The 18,431-nt window shown below is 40.7% G+C and overlaps 2 protein-coding genes and 1 long non-coding RNA gene across 3 annotated transcripts in view; 1 reads left to right on the top strand and 2 right to left on the bottom strand.

The window, feature by feature from the left end:
- The window catches only part of LOC146469801 (uncharacterized), a 91,463-nt gene that overhangs the window by 62,238 nt on the left and 10,794 nt on the right, over nucleotides 1–18,431 (bottom strand). The window lies entirely within an intron of this gene.
- LOC146469808 (alpha-1D adrenergic receptor-like) lies at nucleotides 4,499–5,458 on the top strand. The gene has a single exon (XM_085122813.1). The coding sequence runs from the start codon at nucleotides 4,499–4,501 to the stop codon at nucleotides 5,456–5,458; it is 960 nt and encodes a 319-aa protein (XP_084978939.1).
- LOC146469809 (uncharacterized) lies at nucleotides 8,483–13,239 on the bottom strand. The gene has a single exon (XM_085122814.1). It carries the CDS (start codon nucleotides 13,070–13,072, stop codon nucleotides 8,483–8,485), a length of 4,590 nt encoding a protein of 1,529 aa, XP_084978940.1. The 5' UTR covers nucleotides 13,073–13,239.

Consider the following 18,431-nt stretch of genomic DNA (forward strand, 5'->3'; position numbering starts at 1 on the left):
GTATACACGCGGGGAATCCTAGGGTGCTCCTCGGGTTTTGGCCTCTGGGCCAAAACCCTGCGGGGGCAATAAAAAAATAGATAAACTAAAAGGTATTGTACGAGGAAACTTATCGTTATCAGCTGTTTACGCGCAAAGAGGGTACCATATGATCTTGTCGGAGGTTCAATTGTTTGGTGGTAATCATTATTAAAAACTGAATTTACAGAATGCAAGGTGATACGGAATGAAGGGTGACCTCAACTCGGGCCATAATGTTAATGCTTCCTTGAAACATCGGAAGCAGGAGTCAAGTAGAGACGCTCGGCCTAAGATGTCCTGTCATTTCGTAGGCAACAGATCGGATTGTTGTTTTGTTTTTGTAAATTTATGTTCATGATTACAAACGAACATTATTAAATGATAAAAGAAAAAAGTATAGATGAACTAAAAGGTATCTCATGAGTAAACATTATCAACATCAGTTGTTTAGGCGCAAGTGGGTACTACGTGATCTTCTGGGAGGCCAGTAATTGTTTGGTGGTAATCACTATTAGAAATAGTCAATTTCAGAGTGAAAGGTGATACGACATAAAAACGTTTTCATCGTTTAGCAAAATATGTACAAATGGATTGTCAACTTACTACTGGGTTTTTCGAGATACATACTTCCTTTGTATAAATTACAAACTGTTATTAACCTTACTGAGGCTAGTTGTTGATCTGAGTCCAAACTGCTACGAGATTTAGTAGAGTACATCGAAATACAAAACTATTTGTTATAGGCAATTTCGTATAGTGGCGACATGTCTGCCAAAAAATCCCCCCACCCCCCACCCCCCCCCCCAACCATATTAGTTCGTAACAAAATAGTCGGGTATTATTTCGCAGTGAAAAACACCTAGAAAGGCATAAGACAAACGTTAAACTTCATAAACGATTTATACTAAAAAAAAAATAATTGTCCCGTACGTTATTGATCGTCACAGTTGGTTCGTAAAACTAAATATACTCCGACATCTGCTATATTGTTTTTCCATATCTATAAAGACCAACTCATAACTCGGAGTCTCAGAAAATGAAGCTCAGAGATAGTTTGGTTAAGAAATTTTCCCATGTATTTTTTCGATTTAAAAGATTTTGAATAGATTGTTTTTTGGGTTTATGAGGTGGAGAAGGGATTTTTGGTAACTTCAAAGTTACAACTGACTCAAATTGAACAAGGATTCAAAGAAACAGAACGTCCTTCCCTGTTTGTAGGTCTAGTGAAAACGAGAAACAATTAAAATTTACTTTCTTTTCTACGTCATAATTTAGAAAGATACAGCGTATGATAGAAAACGTATTAAAAAGTCAACAAATACGTCATTTTTTCTATTGGTAATAAAGTGATGAAGTCAATCTCACCTTTCTTAAGCTTACTTGTTAGATCCAGCATTATTAACTCAGTCCATTGTGACTCAGTTAAAACTATTTTCTTTTCTAACTATTTTTCTTTCGCCATTAATTAATTTAATAAATTTGTATTTTTGTTTAGCTTTACGCTTTTGCAAAAATGTAAGAGTTTATTTTCAAGTAAATAAAGTTTGTTGCTGTTGCTGTTATGTTTATTGTCCATTTACGAGTGAGTGTAAGTACATTTCGCCCTTCGCTAAGAAACCACACCGAATTTGAACCTAATAACTTCTAGACCGGGCTTTTTTTCGTCTTCTGTCCCCATCCCCCCGTCTAATTCAGAGGCTATCTGTGCAATGGCTAACTCGCTATCCAGCGAATAAAATGTACTCCAACCAGTACATTTTATCCGCTGAATAAAGTTATCCGCTCTTTTCAGGAAGTGAGTAAGGTGTCATCGTCATATTTTTGCTAGGCTATAAATTTCTCGGTATCAAAGACGAAAAAACCCGGTATTGAGATTGGGCTCACTTTAGCAATAGACCGAAAAATTAGAAACGAAGACCATAAATTAATAATAATAATAATAATAATAATAATAATAATAATAATAAACTTATCAACATGAGTTGTTTACGCGCAAAAGGGTACCACGTGATCTTGTGGGAAGTTTAATTGTTTGGTGGTAATCACTAAAAGAAAAAGTGTTCAGTTCAAAACAAAAAGTGTAAGTAACTGGTTGTGAAAGTTAAAAGTGGGAACCTTTCTGACGAATGGCCAGAAACAGGCAAGCCTGCTATGTGAAAATATATATCTCAGAACAAATTGAGACAAAACAATGTATTTTTAGACAAATTTACGGTTGTGATGGACATTTTTCAGTTACAACCCACACACTTGGCTATTAACGCCTGAGGTTAATTGTGGCAAGTATTAAGAAAAGGGTGTCAACTCGGGCCAAACATCTAAAGCGGAAGTCACGTAGAGACGCTCGGTCGAAGCTGTTCTGTCTTTTCTTAGGCAACAGGACAACTTGGGGTTTTGTTTTATCGTCAACATTAAGAACGATCATGATAAAAGATCATGAGGTAAATTTAAATATATCAGATCAGGAAAAATTATCAATATCGATTGTTTACGCGAAAGAGGGTAAAACTTTACTTTGAGGAAGTTTTTAAATGTCTAAGCATTAATTGTTGGCTTCACACTACAAGCTAAGTTAGTTTCAAGTAAGCACTTGATTCAAGTGCACTTGAAAATCTCAAGTCGCACTTTAGAAAACTTGGCTTCACACCTGGTGACAAAGTATACACTTGAAGCACAAGCTGTCAATCATCGTTCGCGGTAAAATCAGAAATGCGACTGCTCGCCGGAAAATCATGAAGCCTTTACAACGGAAAAACGTTTTGTGTTGTTTACTCTTTATTTTGTCTTTAATTTTAACTCAGAGAGTTTTAACATTACAGGAAATGCATAGGTACTTCATTGTTTACGAATACTTGGCGACAAAACAAAAGAACAGGCGACATCTTCTGAACTGAAAATCGATGGTTCAGGCTGTCCGTAAAGATGAAATTCAAATAAGATCGTAAGTTTAAATCGGCTTTCCTTCTTTTTTATGTTTACTTACAAAAAAGACTGTTCCATGGAGTCCTCAAACTGCGAGGCGTATCTCCAACCATCCATTTTGATTTTTTTTTTTAATTAATTTTAGTTCACGGCAAAATGTTTATCTGTCCTGGCACCGCAGCACGTGGCTTTCAATTGGTTTCCCTTTCCCTATTGGTCAAGTACGTTCTCAAGTGTGGTGTTGGCCATACTTGGCGGCGTACTTCGGCTTCTTTGAACTGCGAAAGTTTCCATGGTCACTAAGTAAAGTTCAAGTTGGTAGGTTTTACCCCTTCACCCTCAAAGTAGGTTTCAAGTGCACTTAGATTATACTTACAAGCTCTAGTGTGAAGCCCCCTAATATCTTAATAGTCAAATCATAAAAAGAAAGTTGATATGAAATAAAAACGTTTTCATCAGGTTGCATATATAGATAGATATATTCTACGCACGCCTTTCATATGTCGCTTCTTATTTTGTTTATGTACCTAAAAAGCACAACTAAATTTACGTGGGTACGCACGTAAAATTTACGTGAGAGTACAAAACCACCTTTACGAGGAGAAAACGAAACAACAGAATTTAACCAAAATACCCATTCCATCCGTTTTCTCTTTAGCAGAGAGCACAGAATTGAGTCAACGAAGTGTGAGCCCTTGCTAGCATTCATCATTTATATCGCATATTTCATACCCGCGACCTGAATGAAATACTGATGAAATACGTTGTCGCATTTTGCCCTATACGCATTTTCTGTAGGAAAAAAACCCAGCTTAGATATCATCTATCTTTCAAAGGCTGTATATTCTTTGATACACCCCTTTAGATCGACAAACCAAAGCTTTGATATTTTTGTCTTTGTACAATTGTTAGTGAGCCGTTGTGTAGTTCGCATTTTAATACTCAGTGTTACAGATTACAAACATGAAAGCAGTGGAAGGTTTAGTTACTAGTCATTTCACCTAAACACAGCTCCTGAATCTTTCTTTTATAGGAATAACAAGTTAACAGTTTACCGTTTCAAAACGTTACTGCTCAGTCTGTGAAAAACTGAAACTGCTTCTGAATAAATTGATCTATTTATGAAACGCAGAAATAAGCCACAGCAATTTCTCACACGATCAACTTGTCTGTACGAAATCGCAACCGGGAGCAATAACGTACACTGCACGCGGTTATATTCGCAGGATGAAAGGTTTATTTTTTAGAGCGAGATAGAACTAAAAACGGAATTTTACACATACCCAGCAAAGGTCAGCCAAATAACACAACTTTCTGCTGAATATGTCTTTCAAATTTATGTCTCAAAAGCAATCAAAAGTAATAATGAGGTTGGGAATCGTGGTACAGTAATTTAGTGAGAGCCAGCGGCTTTTTGTATTAAACGGCCGGGTGACGACGACCAAAAACTGCTACTTTTGTGGTCACGTATATATTTTATTTTAACTAAAACTTGTGCTTTATCCTTCTAAAGTTCTGATGCAATTATATTTCTTTCCGTCGATTCCTTCTACAGATGGTTAATTCCTCCAATCAACAAAACGGAACACAAGGCGAAACAAGTTTCCGGCCGTTGCCCTCTTCAACTGAGTGCATTGCCTGGCTTACAGTATTAATGACCGAGTCTGTTGCCATAGTAACGCTTAATATCCTTACTATTATCGTTTTCATCAAAAACCGTGGTCTCCGTAAGCGCTCCATGTACCTGGTGATCAACCTGGCAGTTACAGATATGTTCGTTGGAGGATATGCGGAAGCGCGGGGTTTCTTTTTCACCGGAGTTGAATGCAACTTTTGGCAATACAACCTGTCTCATTTTGAACTCTGGGATAGCCTGACAATTGCCGTGCATAACACGTTTATCTTCGCCTCTATAACAAACCTCGCTGCCATTTCTTTGGAACAGTTGCACGGCACGTTTCGTCCATTCAAGCATCGCCTCGTCAAAAAGTGGGTGTTTGAAGGAGCAGTTGCGCTCATTTGGGTTACAGCTGGACTATATGCAATTGCATTCCAAGTTATTTGGAAACTGGGAGATGAGAACCAGGGTTACTATTTGCTTGTGTCTCGCTATTGCTTCTTTTCTATTTGCCTATTTTTTATCTTCGGTTCCTACGTTTCCATTGCTGTTAAAATTAATTGTGGAACCCGCCCTCAGCATCATGGTGCAGCAAGCGGAGAGAAGAAACTGACCAAGACATTGTTCATTATGACTGTGGTATCATTAATGTTGTGGTTGCCCATTGTTGTTTTCAGTTATCTTCGCTTTATCGGTAATTCGTTTGTTACTACCCTTTCTCTTTCAACGCATTTTCATTTATTTTATGCCTTTTCATTTTTATTGTTCGCAAACTCACTTGTTAATCCAATGTTGTACACGCTTAGAATGCCAGAGTTCAAAAGAGCTCTGGTTTCACTTTTGCGTTGTAGATCCCAGCCGACAGCAGTTCAGGACTTCCCTCTTGGTGTCATGTAAGTCGCAAAGCTATACCTGGGCCACTGCATGTCACACTACTCCTAAGCAACGTTTCCAGTGCAGAGGCAACTGAAGCAGTTGTCGAGGTAACTAAGAATCTAAATTCGGCTTATCATAGATATTTAAGGCATTTCTTCTGGAGAAAACTTACCGTAAGACTTTTACCTAGATCAGAACTAAAAATTTGTTTGGCACTGACTATTGTTAACGTTAAACACAACGTTAATTAAGCATCAAAGACTTTTCGGCCAAACAACTTCGGCCTTTATCGGTTATTTTTAAAAACCAACTGAATCACGGCTTTGTCACGGTTCACAGTTCTGCGCGTGCTACGCCAGCAAAACGCAACGAACGGCAGTCGCGCGTGTTTACATGAGGGTTTTGTAGACATCCGGGGTAGCAATATGTTCGTTTCCCGCGTGGTTGTCACTTTGCGAATACCAAGCCTCGAGAAAAAGTCTCTCGTGAAAATTACGAGCCTTGTCTACAATTGTCGCATGGTCGAAGTCTATATTATGGACAAACTGGTTCGCGTGTTGCGCAATTTTGGAGTTATTATCTCCAACCCGAACTGCCCGTTTATGTTCTTTTAACCTTGTTTCCAAGGCTCGGTCAGTCTGTCCATAATACACGAAGTTGCAATCAACGCAGCCGACCTAATGTAAACAACACCTCGGCACTGCAAAGCAAAAGGTTTGTCCTTTGGTCTCGGGAAACGGGTGTGCAAAACATTGCAAGGTTTGTAACCCACTTTAACACCATTGTTGCGTAGTACTCGCGAAATTCTCTCAGAGACGCCTCTAACATACGGAAGAACAACAAATGTTGACGTTGAAGGTGCGCTAGCAATGGAAGCGTCGTTGGTATTTGAATCGCGGCGGAGAGCGCTGTGGTAGGACTTGCAGCTCCGAATAAAACGCAGAGGGTAATTGTTATCTCTTAGCACTTTGATGACGTGTGTCCTCTCTCTAGACCGCCCCGCATTTGTTGATGGAATTTCTTGGGCCCTGCGAAGGAGAGTATTAACGACTGACCTCTTGTGCTGCGATGGGTGGCGGGAGTTGTAATCGGGGTATTTATCTGTGTGTGTTGGTCTTCTGTACACACTGACCTGTATGCGACCAGTACTCGGGTTGTTGTTGTGTCTAAGAAGGAAAGCCCGTTATCCTTCTCAAGCTCCTTCGTGAGCTGTGCGTTAGGGTTAACAGAATTCAGATGATCATGAAATTCTTGTTTGTAATCCTTCTTAAGACACGCATGGCTGTCGTCCACGTATCTGTACTACCCAGCGTGGAGGATGAGTAGCGTTGGCAATTGTGCTTTCTTCTATGTACTCCATCACCAAGTTAGCGACAGTGGCACTCACGGGAGACCCCATGGCACAGCCGAACGTTTGCTGGTAATGTTCCTTTTCGTAAGACTTTTTCTCGAGGCTTGGTATTCGCAAAGTGACAACCACGCGGGAAACGAACAAATTGCTATCCCGGATGTCTACAAAACCCTCATGTAAACACGCGCGGTTGCCGTTCGTTGCGTTTTGCTGGCGTAGCACGCGCAGAACTGTAAACCGTTAGAAAGCCGTGATTCAGTTGGCTTTTAAAAATAACCGATGAAGGCCGAAGTTGTTTGGCCGAAAAGTTCTTGATGCTTAATTAACGTTGTTTGTAACGTTAACAATAGTCAGTGCCAAACAACTTTTTAGTTCTGATGCCTATCCCTGACTGCAATTTTAGTATTTTTACTTTTACCTAGACTTAAGACATACAAAGAAAGATTTCGACAATCGGCAGTCATGGTGCGTCTGTAAGTGAGATCGAGTAGAAAATTTGTCTTCTCAGCAGAATTGATGTGTTCTATCAAATTCGATTATGTTGTAGGATCTTAGAAGTACTTGAATTGTATTTCTCATTTGTTCACGTTTCAGCTCATTATTAGAAAAAGCAAACTGCGGGCAAATTTAGACACAGAAAACATTCGGAGATAACTTTTGGGTCCTTACTGCTCAGGGTGTGAAAGCAAACCAAGCTCTTGTCCATTAAATTATTGGGCCAAAAATAAGAAAAAAACTGTTATCGGTTAAAAGCTTTAGCTTAACAATTGTGCAACAAACCGAACGTGTCTAAACAGTGCGTACTAACCTGAGGTTCGCAATTTATATTTTTGCTCTCCAACAGTGAAAATGTACCCTTCCCCCACCCGGGAGGAGGTATTCAGGCATATCAGTGTCGGGGAGGTGTGAAAATCGTTCTTTTGTTTGAAATTAAAGCTCACTGACTTGTTTGGCTTAAACAATTTTGAGTCCAGCTTTAGTCTGATAGACTTGTTTTGGGTTTAACAACTAGACTCAGTCTTTTGCACGTCCATAAAACTTGGGCACCTTCCCTGAGCAATGTATAGCAGTTTGTTACGAGTTCGTTTTGTGAGTGGCGAGTAGTTCGTAGTCTAAACAGAACGCAGGGTTGTCGGAACAACAACAAGGTTATTTATTCCAAATGAGCGTAGCAAATTCAACACAAAACTTCACAACAAGCACACGCTAGGCTTGTAAATTACAGTTCGACCTCTTTCACACTTGAATAAACACGGCCTCTGCCAAATATACACACGACCTCTGTCACACTTCAATAAACACGGCCTCTGCCAAACTTTACACGTGACCTTTGTCACACTACAATAAATACGTACTCTCTTCGCATAAACAACAACCTCTCTAAAAGCTAAACCGATTTCCTTATATACTAATGAGCGTAAGATTCTAGAACTTTCCGACGCAACTAAATAAAGTAACATTACAATATAAATCTATTTACAGGATCACACGTAAACGGCTTCAGAAACTGCTTAGTCACTATGATGCAAAACTACTTAAATATGCGAGAATATTCTAGACTAAATTAGCATACAGTCACGCAACAATTTTTCGTAACATAACCCCCTCTTGAGAAGAAATTTCTTAAATTTCTACTAACAACGAAAAATTAATTAAATAGTGCAAAGAGAGGAGGTAGTCCAATGTCTCTAAAGTTATTCCTCTAATCTGCTCAGATAATCTGCTCCTACATTCTCGGATCCCTTGATAGCCTCAACTCTAAAGTTGTAGCTCTGAAGAAACATAGCCCAACGCATGAGCCGTCCATTAGCGAACTTCGCACTGTTGATATACTTCAGTGGTTCGTGATCAGTTTGTAGTACAAAGGGAACTCCGTATAAATACAGGTGAAACCTTTTGAATCCCCACACAATGGCTAAACACTCTTTCTCAATGGTTGAGTAATTACGCTCCGCACTTGATAATTTCTTGCTACCGTAGCAAACGGGGAACAGCTTGCCATTATGTTCCTGCATTAGTACAGCACCAATACCACTGTCGGAGGCATCAGTCCGCAGAAAGTAGGTTTTCTCTGGATCTGGCAGCCGCAGGATTGGTTCTTTTGTGAGGAGGGCCTTAATACTTTGATAGGCTTTCTCTTGTGCCTCGCCCCATTCGACTTTGTGCGGTTGACCTTTGCGCGTGAGGTCTGTCAGCGGGGCAGCTAAGGCTGCGAAGTTGGGAATAAAATCTCGATAATATCCGGCTAAACCCATGAACGATCTTATCTGCTTCTTTGTAGTAGGTCTTGGAACATCTCTAATCTTTGTCACGTTGTCTTGATGAAGACCAATTAAACCTCCCTCCAAACGATGACCGAGAAAGTCAACAGCGTTAACTCCAAAAAGACATTTAGTCGGTCTTATGGTCATTCCGGCTGCTAATAATCGTGTAAACAACTCTTGTAGTATCTTGATGTGTTCTTCCCACGTACGGGTGTGAACCAAAATATCATCCCAGTAAAACTCAACGTTATCCATTCCATGCAATAGCTTCTTCATGGCTCTCTTTAAGGTCGCTGCGGAGTTGATCATACCAAACGGCATCTTCAGGAATTCATATGATCCGTCAGGCGTCACAAAAGCGGTCTTCGGTATGTCTTCCTCAGGTATAGAAATTTGCCAGTAGCCCTTACTCAAATCAATTCTTGTGAAATACTTGTCACCATTCAACTTCTGGAACAAATGCTCGGCAGTCGGCATAGGTTCAGGGTCAAACACAGTTAATTTGTTCAATTTCCGGTAGTCCACGCATATCCTATTTGTGTTGTCTTTTTTCTTAACAACCACGACAGGTGAGGCATATGGTGAACTTGACTCTCTTATAACTCCCATCTTCATCATGTCTGTAATATCCTTCTTCAGCGATTCTCTCAGGCTATACGGTACTGGGTAAGGTCTTGATCTGACTGGTTGATCGGATGTAAGTTTTATATGATGTTGAGCCAAGCTTGTAGTACCTGGTGCTTCTGTAAACAAGCTTTGAAACTGACTTGCAAGGTCTTTGAACTCTGCTCTTTGCTCGTCAGTAAGGTTATCTCCAGTAGCCACATCTTTGATTGACTCTTTAGCGACATATCCACCAATTTCTAAAAAATCAACACCATCCACAGGATCAACTTCTTCTGCTTCATTTTTAGCATGTCCGCTCTTACTAATGTCAGCGTTCACTTCGACAGCCACTGCTCCAACGGGTACAGAATCCTCTCGTTCAAAATACCTCTTTAGCAGGTTGGCATGGTAAACTCTCTCCTTTCCTTTGACACACACCTTATAATCGCTGAGACCCACTACTGCACTAACCTCAAATGGACCTTTCCACTGCATTAGAAGCTTGTTATGGTCGGTCGGTAGCAGTATTAATACTTTATCTCCCTGTGCAAACCTTCTGACTTTAGCCTTACGATCGTAGTAATGCTTGCCTTTGTGCTGGGCTTTCTGAAGTTCAGTATGCGCAAGCTTGAGAGTATCTTCCAGCTTCTCACGTAGCTCAAACACATACTGGTAGCTGTTCTTTACTTCAGGTTCCTCCAACTCTTTCGTCCAGAGCTCTTTAAGAATAAACATCGGCCCTCTGACAGCTCTTCCATACAGCAACTCAAACGGCGAAAAACCAGTAGACTCCTGAGGAACTTCACGATACGCAAACAATAAAGCGTTGATGTAACGATTCCACTGTCTCGGCTGCTCGCTGCACAATCTCTTTAACATACTCTTCATGGTTCCATTAAACTTCTCCGTCAGGCCATTACACATAGGGTGATAAGGAGTCGTAGTGAGCTGTTTAATGCTCAACAACCGTGTCACTTCCTTCATACACTCAGATACAAATTGCGTGCCGAGGTCACTCAAGATCTCTTCAGGCACTCCTAAACGACTAAAGATATCCACCAACGCTTCCGCCACAGTCTCCGTATCAATGTTTTTGAGCGGGACAGCTTCAGGATAACGGGTTGCAAAGTCGACCAACGTCAATATGTATCTATGACCGTCTTCACTCGGGGGGCCAATAGGCCCAACCAGATCGATTGCTACTCTCTTGAACGGCTTGTCAATTAATGGCATCTTCTCCAGGGGAACCTTCGGTACAGAACCCTTGTTAACCGTCTTCTGACATACATCACATGACTTGCAGTAACGAGTCACGTCCCCTTGAATACCTGGCCAATAGAATGCGCTTTGAATCTTATCAGCCGTCTTCTTTATTCCCATGTGACCTCCCATGAGCGATCCGTGAGCTAGTTCCATGATCCGACTTCTCAGCTGCACAGGAACCATAACTTGCTTCAGGGGTTTACCATTATTCACGTAAGGGTGTTTGTAGACGCGGTACAAAACTCCACCTTTCACTTCAAATGAAATCTCAGCCTGGCCTCTCACAACTACATCATTTCGCTCCCAATATTTCTGCAAGCTCTCGTCATCATTTTGCATTTGTTTGAGCTTTTCTCTATCAACTACAGGACTTTCTTTAGTAGTCGGTACCTTCAATGGGATACGTTCTCCGGCCTTCTTTGCTTGACCTCTCGTGGTTACAGCACACGCCTCTTGCACATGATCTTGCCAGCTTGGATCTGGGTCGTCAGCAGCTCTCGCGCCTGGTACATTACCAACAATTAAGTCATAAACAGCATCGGGAAGACACTGCGCTTCCACTTGGCCCTTGAGATAAGGTGTATCAACGTCAATCTTTGCAATGGGCACTTTCCTTGCCGTGTTGTCGATGAGCAGCATAACATTAAAGTCGCCAGTGAACTGATCCTCAGACACAAGATCCTTCTTTACTACTATTCCGCTACAGCCAGTGTCTCTCAGGACATCAACAGACTTCTCTCCAACTCTACCTTTCACTACAGGCATTTTACTTCTCACTCCAGACAAAGGTTCAACACAGGCGCTACTCAATAATGGAATCTTCTTACCACAGGCTAACAGCAGCTTCTCATCTTTAATACAGGACTTAACTTCTTCCGCTGTGGGTTTACTCTCAGTCTGCTGGACTAAGCAACTGGCGCTCACTTGACCACGTTGCACAGGGTTACCATCCTTACTTTGTCCTCCGGATCTCCGTCCACCTGATCGACAGTTTCTAGCTTCGTGTCCTTGCTTGCCACACAGAAAACACCTTTTTCCTATGGTTGGGCAGTTGGCGGCTCTATGACCACGAGCGTTACACCTAAAGCACTGGAGGGCTGTTGAATTAGACTGTGTGTTCTTGGCTTCCTCCCTCTCAGGCGGTAATACCGGCTTTCTGCTCACTGGGCTAAACAAATGCTTACCATGGGCCTCTAAGTACTGGTCAGCGATCTTCGCAATCTGTGCTAGGGTTTCAGGTGCCCTTTCTCGTAGGTGAATGGCCAAATCCTTAGGGCAGGAATCAATAAACTGTTCTTTCACTATCAAGTCCTTTAGACCGTCAAAGGTTCGCTCAGTATCCGAAAGCTCTAGCCACCGTAACAGGTACCTGTCCAGTCGCACGATAAACTGGTCCGGACTTTCGTCAACTTCCGGCTTAGACGCTCTGAATTTACGACGATAGCCGTCTTCTGTGAGATCATATCTCTTCATCAGCGCAATCTTGACTTTACCGTAATCTTTAGCTGCTTCTTCAGATAGGCGTGAGTACACTTCGAGTGCCCGTCCAGACAACAGAGCACTGAGCTTTGATGCCCATCCAGTTCTATGCCACTTGGCTGTATCTGCAAATCTCTCGAACCTCTGCAAATATGCGTCCAAATCATCTTTACCATCCACGAACGCTGGAAGTTTCGGCGCTTTAGCTCTATCATCTCTCTCTGCGGTACGACCATCACCATTCGTTGCTGCTAACCTAGCAAGTTCCAACTCATGTTCTCTCTTGGCGGCCTCAGCAATTTCCTTCTGTCTCATGAGGTCAGCTTCATGTTGTAATTTCCTAATTTCTCTTTCCTGACGTCTCGCTTCCCTTTCTTCATCCTGGCGTCTGCGTCTCTCTTCCCTCTCTTCTTCCTCACGTCTCTGCCTTTCTGCTTTCTCTTCTTCCTCACGTCTTTGCCTTTCTGCTCTCTCTTCTTCCTCGAGCTTCTGCTCCTTTACTAACTGCCTTTGTTTTTCTGCTCTCTCTTCTTCCTCAAGCTGCTGCTCCTTTACTAACTGCCTTTGTTTTTCTTCTTTCTCTTCTTCCAACTTCTGTTGTTCACGCACAAATTCAAGTAACTTTTCACCTTCCAGCCCAAACTCTTTACCAAGTTGCATAAGTTTCTCCATTTCACAGCGTTAGAATTCCAAGGCTCTTTTACTTGCTACCACTTGTTTCCACGGCACAGTTACTTCCTTCCGAGTTGCGATCCTTTCCTGGTTATCGGTAGACAACAAACAGTTCCTTGAATTCCACTCTCCAGCGACAGGCCCCCAATGTTACGAGTTCGTTTTGTGAGTGGCGAGTAGTTCGTAGTCTAAACAGAACGCAGGGTTGTCGGAACAACAACAAGGTTATTTATTCCAAATGAGCGTAGCAAATTCAACACAAAACTTCACAACAAGCACACGCTAGGCTTGTAAATTACAGTTCGACCTCTTTCACACTTGAATAAACACGGCCTCTGCCAAATATACACACGACCTCTGTCACACTTCAATAAACACGGCCTCTGCCAAACTTTACACGTGACCTTTGTCACACTACAATAAATACGTACTCTCTTCGCATAAACAACAACCTCTCTAAAAGCTAAACCGATTTCCTTATATACTAATGAGCGTAAGATTCTAGAACTTTCCGACGCAACTAAATAAAGTAACATTACAATATAAATCTATTTACAGGATCACACGTAAACGGCTTCAGAAACTGCTTAGTCACTATGATGCAAAACTACTTAAATATGCGAGAATATTCTAGACTAAATTAGCATACAGTCACGCAACAATTTTTCGTAACACAGTTTCATTTTCCAGGAAAAGAAAAGAAATGTATCTCGGGTTGACAGCAAACTCTTGAAAATCCAGGAAGCCAGAATATTCTGACAAATTTAAAACAGAATTAAGAATAGAAAAACACGACACTCCTGAGTTTTACAGACATGTTTCGGCAGTTGCCTCTGCCATCTTCAGTGTGAAATAAACAACAAATTACAGTGAAATATAAATGTTAGAGAAATTACAATAATAATAGCAATAATTAAGACTATAACAATAGTAATTCAAAATTAAACAGAAAGTTTTAAATTAACATGTTTGACTTCTGCGTTAAGTGTTGGTTTGTCCCAAACTATGTGCAACGCCTCTTTGATTTTAAGGGCAAACCGCGAGGATGCCTGATCGATGATGGCAAAATTTTCGCGGGAGCATGCATAGCGACATGCTGAAGAAGTCTCCAGATGCTTGAAGATGTGTGAGACCCTGCCCGTTTCCAAGTGTTCTTTTACACGTGTGTTGAAATGTCTGGTGGTCTCACCGACACAGCCTGCACATGAAAATTTATAAACCACACGTGATCGGAGTCTATTGGGGATAGGGTCTTTCACACTAAATAGGCAATGTATTATAGCAAACGGTATCAATTTCCAGACATCAAAAAGTTAAGTAGTACAAAACGTGAAAAAAAGAATTAATGAATACCTCATTATGTTAATAAATAATATAGTGAGACGACAAAGTCAATCTCCCCTTGCCTTAGCTTACATGTTAGATCAATATGAATTTAGTCTATTGCGATTCAGTTTTAAATTACTTACCTAGGTCTAGTCTGTTAATTACTTTAATAAATTTGTGTTTTTGTTTAGCTTTATGCTTTTGCAAAAATGTAAGAGTTTATTGTCATGTAAATAAATGCTGATGCTGGCACTCTCAGCTGCCTTGTTAGATCATTATTCAGTCTGTTGTGACTTTTAAATGATATTTAGTTTTAGCTTGTTTCCTTTGTCCCTTAATTAATTTAATAAATCTGATGCTTTGTTTAGCCTTATGCTTTTGCAAAACTGTAACGGTGCGTTCGATTGGCCATATCCCGAAATAGGAATACATGCGATGATGACAAGAGATCCCTCACCAATAAAACGTTTTAGGAGTTACTGGAGTACGGAGACAGCTCTTAAATTCTCATGTGTCAGCGATAGTTTGCAAAATTGGCCTCTCAATTTCTTAAGAAGAGAAATTTAACAGCTATTCCGCTTATTCTTTTTCCGGAATAAGGTCAATCGAAGGCAACCTAAGAGTTTATTGACATGTAAATAAAGTTTGTTGCTGTTGCTGTTGTTTTCATTGTCAATTTACGACCTAATAAGAGTTCATCCATCCTTGGCTTACACACCACTCCGAAATTGAAGCTAATAACATGTGCAGGATTATCTTCGGGATTGCTTTCGTCTACTGCCCCAACCCCCTTCACACCTGCGCCCCTGGTTATCCCAGAGTTGATAATTCGCTATGCAGCGGACAAAATGTACTCCAACTAATACATTTTGTCCAGTAGATAAAGTTGTCCGCTCTTTCAACAACTGGGGGTAGGTTTCATTTTCATGTTTTTAACAGGCTAAGAGTTCCCGGCCGGCCTCAAGAAGACGGTAAAAATCCTAGTCTAGATAGGGTTAAATTTGTAATAGACCCAAACCACAAACACACCCGACTCTGAGAAAATGGACTGAGAACTGACACTGCTTTCAATGAAGGGTTATGCGTTATCCTTGCCACAATCTATAATTTGAAATGGCGTAAAAGATCTCTATAGTCGTCTCTTTCCTTTTTAAGTTCCTTTCCACTCTAATTTGCTCCCCCCCCCCCCCCCCCCTTTCCCTCTTATTAAATATCCTTTCTCTCTATTTTAAAGCCCCTCGAGTACGCTCCTTACTCTTTCTTCGCTTAATAAGCGAGTCGCACATATTCAGGCTTAGTTTGTTTAGACGCCGACTTAATTTGAGGCCAACCACTTCGAGATTTAGTAGAATCCCGCGAGAATTGACAACCTATTCGTCATAGGCAGAGAATGTGATATAGTACCAGCAAGGCTCAGGACTTCTGATAATGTGATTTTACCTCATAGTTGGTGATTATTTGGTCCTGTATTATATCAATTTGTAAAACTAATCAAGACAGTGCTAAAGAAACTACACTTTACATCCTCCATAAACGCTTGTAAGCCTACGGACTTGGTATAAACCGTGATGAAATCAGCCACGAAATGGATCTTATTCTTTGCCGTGCAGGTAATAAATGTAACATTCCCAGTAGGAGATAGCAAGGGGTGACAGGCCTGCACGACTTCTAACAATGGAAACATTTTTGATGTGTAACCTCTTTATATTTTTGCTCTGACAAGCATGTCATTTAGAGATTTTCCTTTTTTAAAGGAAACTGGTGGTGGCTCTTTGAAGATTTCTCGTAGGAAAGGCTGGTTTTGTATTAAGTGCCATTTTCCCATTAAAACATGTTTGAGGTTGGGCACGTTGTATATCGTGTTTACCAGTGTCGCACAGAGAAAAAATATATCGTCAATATAACGTTTCCAAACTGTAGGTTTTACGACGCTGTAGCACTACAATGTGAGTTTGCAAGCAAGACCGCGGTTTTGAATCTTACGATTCTCGTCAGTTGCTATTTGAAGATTTTAATGCCGATACAATGCACTGAACGGAATTCGGGAGCTCTGTGCGGGGACGCACTAGTTTGCTGAAGATGATATGATGTACAACAAATGAACAAGTCCAGATCTGGCATTTCTTGGCCACTTAAATACTGTGGCGGTTTCAAGTGAAACTCAAATAAAAGTGAATTGTTTACAATGCCAATGGTAATTAAAATATCATTTTCAACAAAGGTGGGGCGAAAAAGGCGCCCCGCAGCTGGTAAGCGAAAGTACAAAGCATAAATGATAATCCGAAAGATGGCGATAAGGGAGCGGAGGGCGGGAAAATTGTTTTCGCCAGGAGATATACTCGCTGTGATGGTGAAAGCAAGAGGGACTTCTTGCCAATGCGACCAGTCCTTTATACTAGCGGACAAATTAGGCTCTCCCACATGATTGGCTGTTATGTCACATGACACACCACCATCGAATTAACAAATATGTGCCTAGACTACAATTGGTCAATGTATCGACAAAAATAACATCATGCGTTGACATGATGTTTGGTTTTTTTATGGGGAAAGGTAGAGTGTTATACTCAATTCCGTTCCGCCGGATAGTATGGCAGTTTTGGGTTTTTATAGCCACTAATGTAGTATGATAGGATCGAAAATGGTGCATTCTGATTGGTCCTTGCCAGCCAGTCAGATTGCTGTAATATCGATCTGATGTGGGCTCATTAGCTACGGGTTGTGTTTTATAAGAGGTATTTAAGTGAGATCTTTTATAATTTGTTTTGTAATTTTTAATAATTTTTCAGTCTAAAATAAAAATACACAATGGAGTAGGTTTCTACACTTACATTTCACGTGCGAATTTTTCATTCTCTTGTCACGAACAGTTGATCATAACTGAATTTGTAATTGCATTTTCACAGTCTATAAAGCAATCATTTTTTTTTTTTGGGGGGGGGGGGGGGGGTGCGGCTATTATGATCATGCGTTCAATTTTCTCCCAAGCTTCAGTTCAGCTTCATTGAATTAGTTTTTGTTTTTAGATTTATGTTATGATGCAGATTCTCAGCATTTGTTTAAAGAAACTATGGTTTTCTTCGTGTATGGTACATTGTTGTTGCGCTGTTCCTAAGTCTGTTTGCAACAAGGTACTGGATATGCCTAAACGCATACATTTTTACTAGGGTTTTGATGTTAATCACGATGAAGCAAGCTCGCTTGATATTTGTCAACATCACCGAGATTCAGTGCTGGGGATTTACAAGAGTATATTATTACACTTACATCCGGTGTCACATCCCATTACATTGTGTCACATCCGGTCAGCAGTCGTGCTTCTCGGACTTCCGGCGGTTGCGTTCAGTTTATTCACCATTCTTGGCTTGTCGACTATGGCAATATCTGACTCGATTTTAGCCAAAAATGTTACTTTGCATTGTTCAATGGCATGCATTTGCTTTGTACATTGATCTCGACACATTTACGTTACTTCCTGGTTGGATAATATTGATGAATTTAGGTGCTCGGCGGCAGAAATCGCAAGTATTACGACCATATTTTGACCTTGCCAACTATTCTTTGTCAAGTGTATGCGGGCTACTTGTACCATCATCTCTAGTCTGAAACACTGCAAACTGGATATTCGATGGGAGTAACTGTTAGATTAGGGTCTGTGCTAGATTTGGTCCAAAAAAACGAAGCGTGCGAAGGAGAGACACTGGAGATAACCACGCGACGAAAGTATCCTGAAGAAATTCCCAAAAACTTCGAGGTAGGTTTTGTATCAATTTATATTTCATCAAATTCGTTGGCCAAAACCTTATTATTAACTAAATGTAGGTAGCAGACAAGATGATAAAAGATATTTTTGAAGCTGACTTTCTCACTCTTAAGCCTGTTTGAAGCGAATACTAGATCCCTCAAAATTACCAATTTTGCAATTTTCTACAATTTGTCCCAGGTGTCTTCAGAACTCATGGCCAGAATATAGTTTTCCCCAAATTGATTTTATAATATTTAGAAACGTCAATATCTGTGTAATCTCTGCTGC

This window comes from Pavona decussata, unplaced genomic scaffold, assembly GCF_977016875.1.
Source record: "Pavona decussata unplaced genomic scaffold, jaPavDecu1.1 SCAFFOLD_117, whole genome shotgun sequence".
NCBI lineage: Eukaryota > Metazoa > Cnidaria > Anthozoa > Scleractinia > Agariciidae > Pavona > Pavona decussata.

Excerpts from the sequence above, each read along its gene's own strand:
- LOC146469809 (XM_085122814.1), bottom strand. The coding sequence starts at position 13,072 with ATGGAGAAACTTATGCAACTTGGTAAAGAGTTTGGGCTGGAAGGTGAA.
- LOC146469808 (XM_085122813.1), top strand. The coding sequence starts at position 4,499 with ATGGTTAATTCCTCCAATCAACAAAACGGAACACAAGGCGAAACAAGT.